The sequence below is a fragment of the Alosa pseudoharengus genome, unplaced genomic scaffold (genome assembly GCF_046254945.1).
Source record: "Alosa pseudoharengus isolate Yale_2024_CS ecotype anadromous, Long Island Sound unplaced genomic scaffold, YU_APseudo_1.1 YU_APseudo_1.1_scf_14, whole genome shotgun sequence".
Taxonomy (NCBI): domain Eukaryota; kingdom Metazoa; phylum Chordata; class Actinopteri; order Clupeiformes; family Clupeidae; genus Alosa; species Alosa pseudoharengus.
The window spans coordinates 16055317-16067816 of record NW_027468609.1 but is presented as its reverse complement, the minus strand read 5'-3'; the positions used below and the strand labels follow the sequence as shown (position 1 = coordinate 16067816).

The following is a 12500-nucleotide window of genomic DNA, read 5'->3' as shown; positions in this document are numbered from 1 at the left end:
ACGGCGGCCATAGTTTATCCCTGCATTTATCCCAATCCGTGAATTAGTGGAACACTCAGCACACAGTGAAGTGAAGCACACACTAATCCCGGCGCAGTGAGCTGCCTGCAACAACAGCGGCGCTCGGGGAGCAGTGAGGGGTTAGATGCCTTGCTCAAGGGCACTTCAGCTGTGCCTACTGGTCGGGGTTCGAAACGGCAACCCTCCGGTTAGAAGTCCAAATCGCTAACCAGTAGGCCACGGCTGCCCCAGTTACATATACAGACACGGAATGAGAAGCAGTGTGTGTGTGTGTGTGTGTGTGTGTGTGTGTGTGTGTGTGTGTGTGTGTGTGTGTGTGTGTGTGTGTGTGTGTGTGTGTGTGTGTGTGTGTGTGTGTGTGTGTGTGTGTGTGAAAATGGACATGCTGCAGCCACTAGTGTATCTTCCTGTTAAGTGCTGATGGACCCATAGTCTGTGTCTGTGTTTGAATAGAGGATTGGGAGAATGGGATGATCAGAGAGAGACTGAAAGAGGAGCGAATGGGAGGATTAGGTATAGTAAGGGACAGAGATAAAAAGAACAGAGGGATGAGGAGTAAAGTGAGAGAGCTGGAGTGAAAGGTTGACAGGAATACAGTAGGTGTCTGAATGCTAAATGAGTGTCACTCCACTCCTCTCCAGAGACAGAGAGGATTCTGGGAAGTGTAGTCAGGCCTTATTGATTTTCCATCCATATCACATTCTCTCTCTTTCATCATTCTGTCACTCTTACCCTTTATGTATCCCTCTCTTCTTATATCTCTCTCTCTGTATTTCCTTTACTTACACTCACTTTTTTCACTACTTTCATCTCTCTCTCTCTCTCCTGATATGTTGTGGGTGTGTGTTTTTTTGGGGGGGAGAGTGGGGTGGAGGGAGGTTTTTATTATGGGTTGGTTTTAATGTTACCTGGTTTCCTTTTTGACTGTCAATAAAGGAACCTTAAAAGTCAAAGTCTCTCTCCTGATTTTTCTCTCTCCTCAATCCCGCTCTGTGTCTTTGTCTTTCCCTCTCTCTCTTCTCTCACCTGCTGCCTGCATCAGTTCATTCAGAGACAATCTCTGGCCCTGGCTTTGTCCTCTGTAGTTCAGAGCACACAATAAGTCACTGATATGGGCAGTGGTGTAGCGTAGTGGTTGAGGAGCTGGGCTAGCATGCAGTAGCCTGAAAGTTGTGGGTTCAATTCCTGGCTTCCACCGTTGTGCTCTTATGTTTCCACTTTAGAATGGGAGCCAATCTCCCAGTTATTAAGTGCTATTTTACACAGCAACCTGGGCAGTGAAATGCAGCAATGAGGTTGAGCCATACACTTGCTTATTCTACAACTGTTCTCCTACTATTTGGGATTTATTCAGACAGTATACAAGTAGGTTATGCATATTCTATTTTGGTACTTACTACTAATTAGTATGTAGAGATTAAGGCTTACAAGGTCATTATTAAGATTATATCAATAATAAAGGCCTAATTCGTCATGAACAAGAAATTTGTGAATACACACCTAACAAATGGTTAATGTTGTAATGTTAATGTTCAATGTAACACATGCCTTACAAGTCACTAATACAGGTATTAATTAGGTATGTATTGGTTGCTAACATGTGAACCTTAAAATAAAGTGTTACCAATAAAACAAATACAAAAAAAATACATTGAATATCTTTCATGATCTCAAGTCAAGTGTTTATTTTTGCCATTTGCTCATGTATAAGCTTACAGGAGCATTGGAATACTTGTGTGGATCAAACAGTCAATAAAAATGTATATATTCTAAATTATAGTATTGTATTTATTTAATTTCATTAGGCTATTGATTGAATTGACATTGCTGTTTATTATTGCTATTCTCCTTAATGTAGTCTTACCAACTTTTTTAAATGTTAAAGGTTGTATCAGCAATTTCAGGGTCAAAAAAGGCCCAAACATAAATGATCACACTCATCTAATCTTTCCTAACAATCCGCTAGCTGTCTGCCCCATAAGCAGGCCGTCAAAAAAAGCGTCTCTGTAGGTGGAAATCTATACACAAAAACAATTGCTACCAACAAGGGTTGGCAACCCACTCAAAGGCAAAATAAAGTGTTTCAACCAATACCCGACGAGATGCGCGTTTAGGAGCTTTTTAAATGCACTGTAGAGAGGGGGAGGAAGTAGCAAGCTAGCACTCTGTTTTGTTTGAACATCAACAGAAGTGACGTATCCCCGCTATCGCTGATACAACCTTTAAATTTAACTTTGTATTGTTTTTATTTGTATGTCGCTTTGGACAAAAGCATCTGCTAAATACCATAACTGTAAACATAACCATAAAACACATTCATTATTAAAAAACACAACAGATAAAAAAGTCCACATACTGATAAATAACAATAAGTACAATTACACGTATATCTCTCTATAAGACGTCCAGTAAGGCAGAGGGGCATGTGTGTGCTCTTATCTATAGAGTGCCCCACCTGAGGAGATTGTCCTTTCCAGCAGAATGAGCGTCTGATTGGTGGAGAAACGTGCGGCCGAAGGGCCCAGTGGAGCAGCTAATGGCTCATGAAGAGACAGATGCCGAAGGAGGAGCTACTGTAGAGGAGGAGAGGAGATGAGAAAAGAGAAATAGAGAGAGAAAGGAGTGAAAATGATGAAGGTGGGATGGGAGGGAAGGGAATGAGAGAAAGAAATGAACGAAGAGATAGAACACAGGTGGAAAAGTAGAGTGTTGAAAGGCTGACAGAGTAATGGATGAGGTGAGAGGAGAGGACACACACACACACACACACACACACACACACACACACACACACATACATTTGGAGATGCAACACATCAATTTGTATTCATCTGCTCTCTGTTTCATTGCTTTATTGGTCTGATTAGTGTATTCGTCTGTAAAGTTCAACCTGAACACCTTTGATCATTAAAAGCCTCTAAGGTTTACAGCTCAACTTTCTCTCTTAACTTTTGCATCCTCTCTCTCTCTTTCTCTCTCTTTCTCTTCATTTCTCTCTGTCTCTCTCTTCGCCTCTCTCTCTCAGGTCCATCCCTTGCTTCTTCAGAACAGACGAATGGACTCTAAGGTCCGCCTACTGCGTCGCACCATTAGTGTTCCTGTGGAAACACAGTTCCCAGAGTTCCACAGTCAGCTGTCCACAGAGAGTGGTAAGTTTAAAGATGACATGCTGCTCTCTTTCTCTCTCTCTCTTTCATTCTCTCTCCCTCTCTATATATCTACCTACAGTATCTATCTATCTATCTATCTATCTATCTATCTATCTATATATCTCCCACTGGCTCTATAGTTGTGCTACTGCTTGACCAATGCCCACAACATGAATTTTATTGACTCCTGACTGGGCAGTGTCCTGTTCCACCCACCTGCCAGTCATAAATGTGCACTGTAGTGTGTTGGTGTGGTGCATCCTTTCCTCTGATCATGTGGATAAACAACCCGATCGGTTTCAGGCTACAAATTGCTCAACGATGTGTGTATTACCCCTGCAAAGCTGCAGTGTGGTGCCAATTCATTTCCGTGGGTGTTTTTCTCCTGAAAATGATCTGTCAAAAGGCTCGTTAGAGAACTACAGTAGTGAAGGGATCTACAGTCAGAGGGCGCCAGAGCAGCTCCAACAGGGTGTGTGAATGACTGTTAGACAGGGCCTGCACAACTGGCTGATCTCAGGCACCACGCAGAGGGAGGAAGGGAGAACTGATTTTATATGAGATTAATATGTTCACAATGCTGCAGTGTTATTGTACAAATTGTTATGCTTTTATGTTTTGTGCTTTGGCAACACGGTACCTACAGTCATGCTAATAAAGCAACATTGAATTGAATTGAACAGAGAGACTGACAAACTGCTCAGGAGGATACCACAGGGGCAGCCGCGGCCTACTGGTTAGCGCTTCGGACTTGTAACCGGAGGGCTGCCGGTTCGAACCCCGACCAGTAGGCACGGCTGAAGTGCCCTTGAGCAAGGCACCTAACCCCTCACTGCTCCCCGAGCGCCGCTGTTGTTGCAGGCAGCTCACTGTGCCGGGATTAGTGTGTGCTTCACCTGACTGTGTGTTCACTGTGTGCTGAGTGTGTTTCACTAATTCACGGATTGGGATAAATGCAGAGACCAAATTTCCCTCACGGGATCAAAAGAGTATACAGTATATACTATATATAGTATATTATACTATATACTTATACACTTTTGGGTGTTATTTCTTCAATCGGCCAGTAGAGGTCGATCTTGCACCTGTTTTATGGTGATGTGTCTACTGCTATAGTTTGTTGCTGCTACTAGGGATCCAGTAAAGCATAAATGTTGCTGTTGACATCTTTCTGTTTTATAGCGCAGAGTCATGTTGGGCCACTACTGTTCTGTTTCATTTTGTCTTTCTATTTCACACTGAATCTTATCTTTGTTTGACAAGCAAGCAGCTTGCTTGGTAGACTGTGAAGAAGGCAGCTGTTGTTTGCCATATGTGTAGTGTCTGTTGATAATCTTTTGGATTGCTATTTGTTTTCTTCAGCTGTTCACTAGAAAATACAGAAATCTACTTCAAATAATATTTATGCTTTCTTTGGCTTTATAGGCCCATGTGCATCTACAAAAATCTAGAATGACACTGTGGACATTTTCTTTTTATGACAGTTCACTATATGAGCAGCTTCAGGCCCTAGTAAATCTGTGTTTCATTGGAATGTTTGTGTGTGTGGGTACTCGTGTGTTGGAGTAGTATTGTGTATATTTTTACTGTTTGCTTGTGTGTGTGGTTTTATTGGTTTGTGAGTGTGTGTTTGTGTGTGGATTTATCGGTTTGTGTGTGTGTGTGTGTGTGTGTGTGTGTGTGTGTACATGTATGTGATTTTATGGGTTTGTGTGTGTGTGTGTGCTTTTGTGGGTTTGTGTGTGTGTGTGTGTGTGTGTGTGTGTGTGTGTGCTTTTGTGAGTTTGTGTGTGTGTGTGTGTGTGTGTGTGTGATTTTATGGGTTTGTGTGTGTGTGTGTGCTTTTGTGTGTGTGTGTGTGTGGCAGTGATAGTGCTGTCTCCTCATTGCAGACGTCCTTTCTCTCTCTCTCTCAACTCCATCAGATGTCTACGGCCTTCTCTCTCTCTTTCTCTCTCCCTCTCTTTCTCAACTCCATCAGATGTCTACGGCCTTCTCTCTCTCTTTCTCTCTCCCTCTCTTTCTCAACTCCATCAGATGTCTACGACCTTCTCTCTCTCTTTCTCTCTCCCTCTCTTTCTCAACTCCATCAGATGTCTACGACCTTCTCTCTCTCTTTCTCTCCCTCTCTTTCTCAACTCCATCAGATGTCTACGACCTTCTCTCTCTTTCTCCCTCTCTCTCTCAACTCCATCAGATGTCTACGGCCTTCTCTCCCTCTTTCCCTCTCTCTCTCTATCTCTCTCTCTCATCTCTCTCTGTAACTCTACATCTACGTTCTTCTCTGAATCTCTACCTCTATCAGGTCTGTTGTTCTCACTGTCTTAAGTCAAACTTGTGTGTGTGTGTGTGTGTGTGTGTGTGTGTGTGTGTGTGTGTGTGTGTGTGTGTGTGTGCATATGCCCCAGTTGACTGTGATGTTCCTTTGAGGTCAGAGGTGTGGATTTGCCAGTCTCAGAGGATAGAAGCACTTTACACAGATGTGCTTATGTAATATAGTGTGTGTGTGTGTGTGCACGTGTTACAGGATAGTTCACATGTATTTGAGTGTTGATGTGTTTTTTGTGTATCAGGGGAGAAACAAGTCTCTGGCACACAGATTATGTAAGTGTGTGTGTGCGTGCGTGTGTGCGTGCGTGTTCGTGTGTGTGTGTGTGTGTGTGTGTGTGTGTCAGAGAAACCAGGAAGGACAACACACACGAACGCACACACACACACACACACACGCACACGCCAGTCTCCAGTGTTTCCGTCCATCTCAGTGTGTGTTTATAAGCTGTGATGCAGCAGTGCTTATGGGATGTTAGCGACCTAGCGGCTTGACCTCTCCAGCACAGAGGGAGGTTTGGCTCAATACTGACCCAGCCCTGTGCACCCTTCTTGGGCCATCAATGCTCTGAGTTCAGCCTCTTCTCCCTCTTCTGGCTCCGCTGGTTGGAGGTGCTGGAATATATTATTCATGCCCAGTGACTGCTTAAGAGAAGAAAACGTGGTTGTTTCGTTTGATTAAGGTTGATTTTTATGCATGAATATGTTAGAACAGTGTTTATTTTTTATTTTTTTGCTTTGTTCTGTTTGTTATTTTTTGTGCTTGTTTGTGCGTGTGTGTGTGTGTGTGTGTGTGTGTGTGTGTGTGTGTGTGTGTGTGTGTGTGCTTGTGTGTGTGTGTGTTTGTGCTATTGTACAAACACAAACACACACACACACAAGCGTATGACTGAATCACGTGCATTCCCACGTTGTGTGAATTATGTTCAGATGGTCTCTCAAGTGTGAGATATGTGGCTACACACACACACACACACACAGACACACACACCTACACAAACGTGCACACACACACATTCACCCACACACACACTAGCACACACATTCAGTACACACACTCAAACACATCTACAGTAGTCAATCACACACAATAAAACACAACATACTCTCACACACACACACACACACCTACACAAACGTGCACACACAACATTCACCCACACACACACTAGCACATACATTCAGTACACACACTCACACACATCTACAGTAGTCAATCACACACAATAAAACACAACATACTCTCACACACACACACACACACACACACACACACACACGCACACACACACACACGAATAAATCATGTTGGCTTTGGTAATTCTTGAAACCGGGTCTGTTCAGCAAGTCACTGTAACATCAGCTTAATGGACTGAATACCTGACTGTACAGTAAAAGCCTCCTCTCAACCCTCCCTGGCTGTTGCCATGTGTTGTCCGTCTCCCCCCATCTCCCCTCATGTCCAGTTCCCAAACCAAACTTAATTAAAGGTTAAACAAATACAGAGGTAGCCAGTGACCTGAAATAAAAGGCTGGTATTTGTAAGACTGAGGCACAGGACCTTGTATCGTTCACAAAGACAAGACTTCTGGGCACTGGGGGAAAGGCCAGAAGCAGTGTACATGGGGAAGGAGAGGAAGCCAGGAGTTTTTGGGAAGCCTTCAGACGTCTCTTAGCAACAAGAGAGTTTGGCAGAGAAGGGATGGTTTTAAAAGAGTCAACAGAGGTGTTTGCACGTTGCAGGGTAATGCATTTTGCAAGGTACGCTTGTCCTGCTAGAGGGGTGTTTTTCATATTGAAATGCATTATTATGTAGAATCAAACACACAGACAGACACATACACACACAAACACAAACACACTCACAAATGCACATATAATCTTTGATTATCTTTGATTCTTCTGTCTCCATATCACTGTCTCTATTGGTTGCTCTCTCTCTCTCTCTCTCTCCCTCCCTCTCCTCTCTCTCTCTCTCTCTCTCTCTCCTCCATCTTTCCTTCTCCTGTCCCCTTTCAGTCTTTGTGATTAAGCCCCAGCATTATGAAAGGCTCTCTGAACTCTGTCCAGCGGGGACCTATGTGCTACGAGGGCCTCTACTCTCTCAGGTCCACTAATGTGACAGCAGCACTTTTCCAACACACACACACACACACACACACACACACACACACACACACACACACACACACACACACACAAACTCCCATATCCACCTCTGCTTCATGGCTCAACAACAATATTATAAACAACAACAGCATCATTATAAACACAAACAAAAACACCAACAAGCTCCCGCCTCTCCTCTCTGTCTCTCTCCCCGCCTCCTCTCCTGCATCATTAATTTATTTATCGACGCCGTTTGTCCCGAGCAAGAGTCCCAACGAGAGGATGGCACCAGATGAAAGAGGAGAAGAAGAAGAAAGAAAAGGGAATCTGAGCGGGACTTTATCCCCCACTCTCTCTTCATCTCTCCTTCTCTGTATCTGTCTATCTCCCTCTCACCCCGCCTCCCCTTCTGCTCGTTCTCTCTCTCTCTTTCTTTCTCTCTCACTCTCTCTCTATTTCTCCCTTGTTCCCCCGCTCTGCGCCCAGCCTGTCTCTAATATCTGAAGGGAGAGGGCGACGGCTCGGGACTCTTTGAAGTGTCAAGTTGGAGTAGGAGCTCAAACTCTGCTAGCTCAAACCTCTCTCTCTCTCTCTCTCTCTCTCTCACACACACACAACTCCAAAAACACTATCTACGCTGTCACTACCACTTTCAGAAGTTGTGAAACTTCTCTGAGGTAACACTGAATGCGGCTGCTCAGGAGAGAGTAGAGACAGAGATCATTTTACACGATACCTTCAAACTGAATATTATGAAAGACTTCTTTACTCCAAAAGTTAGTTGTCTACAGTTGCCTCAACTTGTCTGAAGTTCCCTGTACATGTTGGCATAGTTATAAATGATTCATGATCTGGAATCAGGCGAATCAGGTGATTTATCGCGAGGGCTACTGACGGCTTGCCTGACCCCGCCCATCCTAGATCTCCTTTCAGGGAGATACTAGTGGGACACGATAATTCACTAACGTTTTCCTTAGACAAAAAAAAATGTCTGGCCAATCAGCGACAAGAGGGGAAGATGAAACTGAAACAGTAGCAGCAACACCTGCAAGCGTCAAAAAATGCAGTTGGGAAAATGCAGAAATGTATATACAGCAAAGGTAGACCCATACATTGTTTCCTGGCTGTTGATGGTATTTATTGGCAGTTTGTAAAGTTTAGGCGAAGTAGGAAGTAACGTTAGGAATCTCTAATCAATGTGATTGGTAAGGCTGGACCAATGATTTCAAAGTTAGTGCCCACTGCGATGCAAGTGTTGGAAAGCAATCTCAATCGTGAGTCACCAGACTCTCTATCCACTTCGTGTGGAAAGTTTGGATTTTTCCAGGCTAACTGACGGCCGCCCATGGGTCAAGCTCCACGCCATGCCAACTCCTTCTGTGCTGTGCCCCGTGATGCTGTTTATGCAGATAATTAACTGTTGTGCACTGATAGATTTCATTAAGTTTGCTGAGTAGACCACGGTTTTACACAGGGCTGTAGTACTGGTACTGAATCTATCTGATCACATTAAGGTTAAGGTCCTACTTTTCTTCCCTCTCTCTTTTCTGCACTCATGTGTCCTCAAGTAGGAGCTCACTCTCTACTCCCAAGCTCATTTTTTAACGTCCAGTTAACGGAATTCCCACTGACAGCCTCTTCTAACGAGCCCAGTGCAGCGGGCTATGAGGCCACTGCCTTTGGGGGACTTCTGATAACCATGCGTAGCATTTAATGCTAACATGGGAGCATGTCAATATGGTCCCCCATCCAAACCTCAAAGGGCCTGGCTAGCATTAGCGTTAGAGGTCCATAGAACAGGGGTCCCCAATACCTTGTGAGCAACCAGTAGCTTCTCTCCTGTTCTGTTCTGATACAAAATTATAATTTACCAATTTACCAACATATTAGGCTGTAGCCTGACGAGCCAGACCCACATTAAAATGTAAGGTCTGGGCACTCACCGTTCGCAGTGCTCAGTCCGAGGGGCGGGATAATCGGTTGTCTTTCAAATTCCCTCTGCACGCAATAGGACAGCGCTGAGTCCCTTGCGCTTTCCCACCAGCGGAGCTAGTTGTCTAGTTCAAACTTTTGCCAACTTAAAACAAGCTTAACTCGTGTCACACTGTTGGCCAACAGCAACATCCATCTTCTTTGTTTTCAAGTAGCAGGGAATTTAAGCCAAACCGTTCCAACTCTGCCATCAATCATTATGTTAATCCCGCCTAATGACTCTATACACAATTTGATTGGCCTGATTGAAGTTTAATTTTTCAAGCTCACAAACCAATGGAGAGTTGCTAGACTAGCCCTGGAAGCAAATGTAATTTGCTGCCGCTAGGGTGCGTCTAGATTTCTAGGCTAATTAGGCTGCTCCCTAGTAGGCTAATGTGGTTATTCGGTGATGCAGGCTTGGCATGAGGTTGTGATAAATGACTACCAAGCAGGCCATTAAAAGTAAATAACATACAATAGCCTGAAGGAGACTGTTTGTGCCGCTACGCATGGGTTGTCCCACCCACTTGTTTTTAAAGTTTTCAAACATGATATAGCCATTAAAATAAAGGCATTTATGCTTTTATGCTGAGAGAAGAGTGTCTTAGATTTTTTTTTTTTTCTCCTTCAACTATTGGGTTCCCAACACCAAAGAGTACCTTTGAATACCTGACCTTTTGAATTCTGCACTTTGGACACTTTCTTTGTCAAAAAATATACTATATTGGAGGGAGTATTTTTTTTTTTTTCAGAAATGTAAATGTCAAGTACATATGTATCTGAGGTGTGAGTTTTTCAGTTGGTAATAATGTAACATCAATTTCCACAGGAGTCTACAAAACAGAGAAGGTATAGGAATTGAAATGAATACATCAATAGATGTATAGATCAGCTATGTGAATACAGGCTACTACGACTACTAAAAAACATTAGTGGCTCTCGTCCATGTTCATTTTGTCAAAGTAGCTCTCAGAGGAAAAAGTTGGAGATGCCTGCCATAGAAACACAACTCACTAACACAACTCCTAATAGCGTTAGCAAAACACAGACGTCTCCTTAATATTGAATATAATGAGTAGCCTACACTGATAGCTTGCTATGGTCTTCATTAGGCTGCATTAATCACTGCTTGGCTGGCTGCCATCCAAGCTAGCATTGCTTGCATTAATTATTTATTAATCTGCTCTCTTGTACTCTTAGCATGGCTAGCATTAACTATTCAATCATCTGCTCTCTTGACTTTCTTGTTCGGGGCCGTCATCGATGAGCTGTCCCCACTGGACTGGTAGTGCAGAGGTCTGGCTGACTAGCAAGCTAACTCCCTCAAACTCACAGCATGGTGTTAGAGGAGGCCTTTAGCTAAACTTTGAGTGGAGTTAGGGAACAGGCTCACTTAACCATACAAACATACATACAAACACACACACACAATTCTATCTATTGTCTCTACAGTACAATAAGACTTTCCTAATGAACCTCACAGAGGTGAGCATAGTGCAGTAACAAAGCAATGTACCCCCATACACATTGTACAATACCAAAACCAAAACACAAATAAGAAAAGCCACACACACACACACACACAAACAAACAAACACACAAACACAGACACACACTCTCTCTCTCTCACACACACACACACACACACACACAGCTTTGTATCCATAAAAGCTAGTGGCCATATCAAATCTCATAAATTCATACACCCCTTCTCCTATGATATTGATTTCTTTCATAATAATCTTTCACATTGCAGAATGAAAATGAGATGCAAATAAACACGTTCTTTTTAGAAACACAGGCATTGATTGCTTTGTCAGATAGTTGGCTAGAACCAAGGTAGTTAAAAGTGTTGTGTCCGATTGGTGCACACATCTTACAAAACACCATGGAAGAGGCGGAGGTCATAGTACGCCTTTAAGAAATTGATTTTACTGAATGCTTAAAGGAGCACGCAAACATTTTGGGAAATTAACTTATTCACTGTCTCACCCAGAGTTAGATAAGATGACACATAACCTTCTCATTGTGTGTGTGCAGTACCTCAACCTTAAACACCCACTGTTAGCATAGCTTAGCATAGTTTATTGAGGTGGGCAATTCCAACTAGCCTATTGACCCCTTCATGGTCCACGTCAGAGAAAAATGCGCACACCTATCGGGGTCAGAAAGCTTTCCATCCCATATTGAATTGTGTGTGTGAATTGACTGAAATGTCAAGAAAAATACCTACGTGTGCTACTTTTTTGCATATACTGGGCTTGTCAACCAGATAGCTGCATATGGCAGGCCAATGAATCTCTGGCCACTTGCTAATGTCTTCTACCCATTCTGTTATTAGCTCAGGATCAGACAGACAATCGGCATTAGCTAAGACTCATTTATAAAGGTACGGTTTGCGGTCCTAGGGTGACAATGAAAGTGCATACCTTGACAGCTCAACATGCCGGTTTATTAGTTGCACCATTTTCTGACCCCATGTTGCGTGCGCACCAAACCTAGGTTCTGGATATTTACACATATTGAAGGGGCCTATAGCACCCTAAAGTGACATAAGAACTCCAACATGTTGTGACTTGTATACTAGGGCTGTCATGATGTCAAAAATCGATCGAAATAACACCCCAATCTCGAACTTCGAATTCAAAAGTAGAATCGACGATGCGACCACACCCTATGTCAGGTCCAGCATGAAAAACACAAACACGGGTGTTGACGTGGCATGTCAACATTAGCTTATCTCCCTAAACTTGAAGCTACAGCCACTAAAAAAAGACTTCAACCTAACTAGACCAACCTAACTAGAGCTTGTAGATTTTAGCTGTAGCATTGTAACGCTTCCTGGTTCGTAAGAAAAAATCTCTATGGGAAAGGGAATGAAGTGTTTGCACATACAGTTCAATTCAGTTCTGAGTGAAA

The 12500-nt window shown here is 43.2% G+C and overlaps 1 protein-coding gene across 1 annotated transcript in view; it reads left to right on the top strand.

The window, feature by feature from the left end:
* The window catches only part of LOC143123532 (ras/Rap GTPase-activating protein SynGAP), a 59325-nt gene extending 53547 nt beyond the window's left edge, over positions 1-5778 (top strand). Inside the window, exons 3-4 of the mRNA XM_076284985.1 lie at positions 3047-3170; positions 5744-5778. Coding sequence (XP_076141100.1) covers positions 3047-3170; positions 5744-5778 — 159 coding nt within the window. The remainder of the gene's footprint in view (positions 1-3046; positions 3171-5743) is intronic.
* Positions 5779-12500: the final 6722 nt, after the last annotated feature.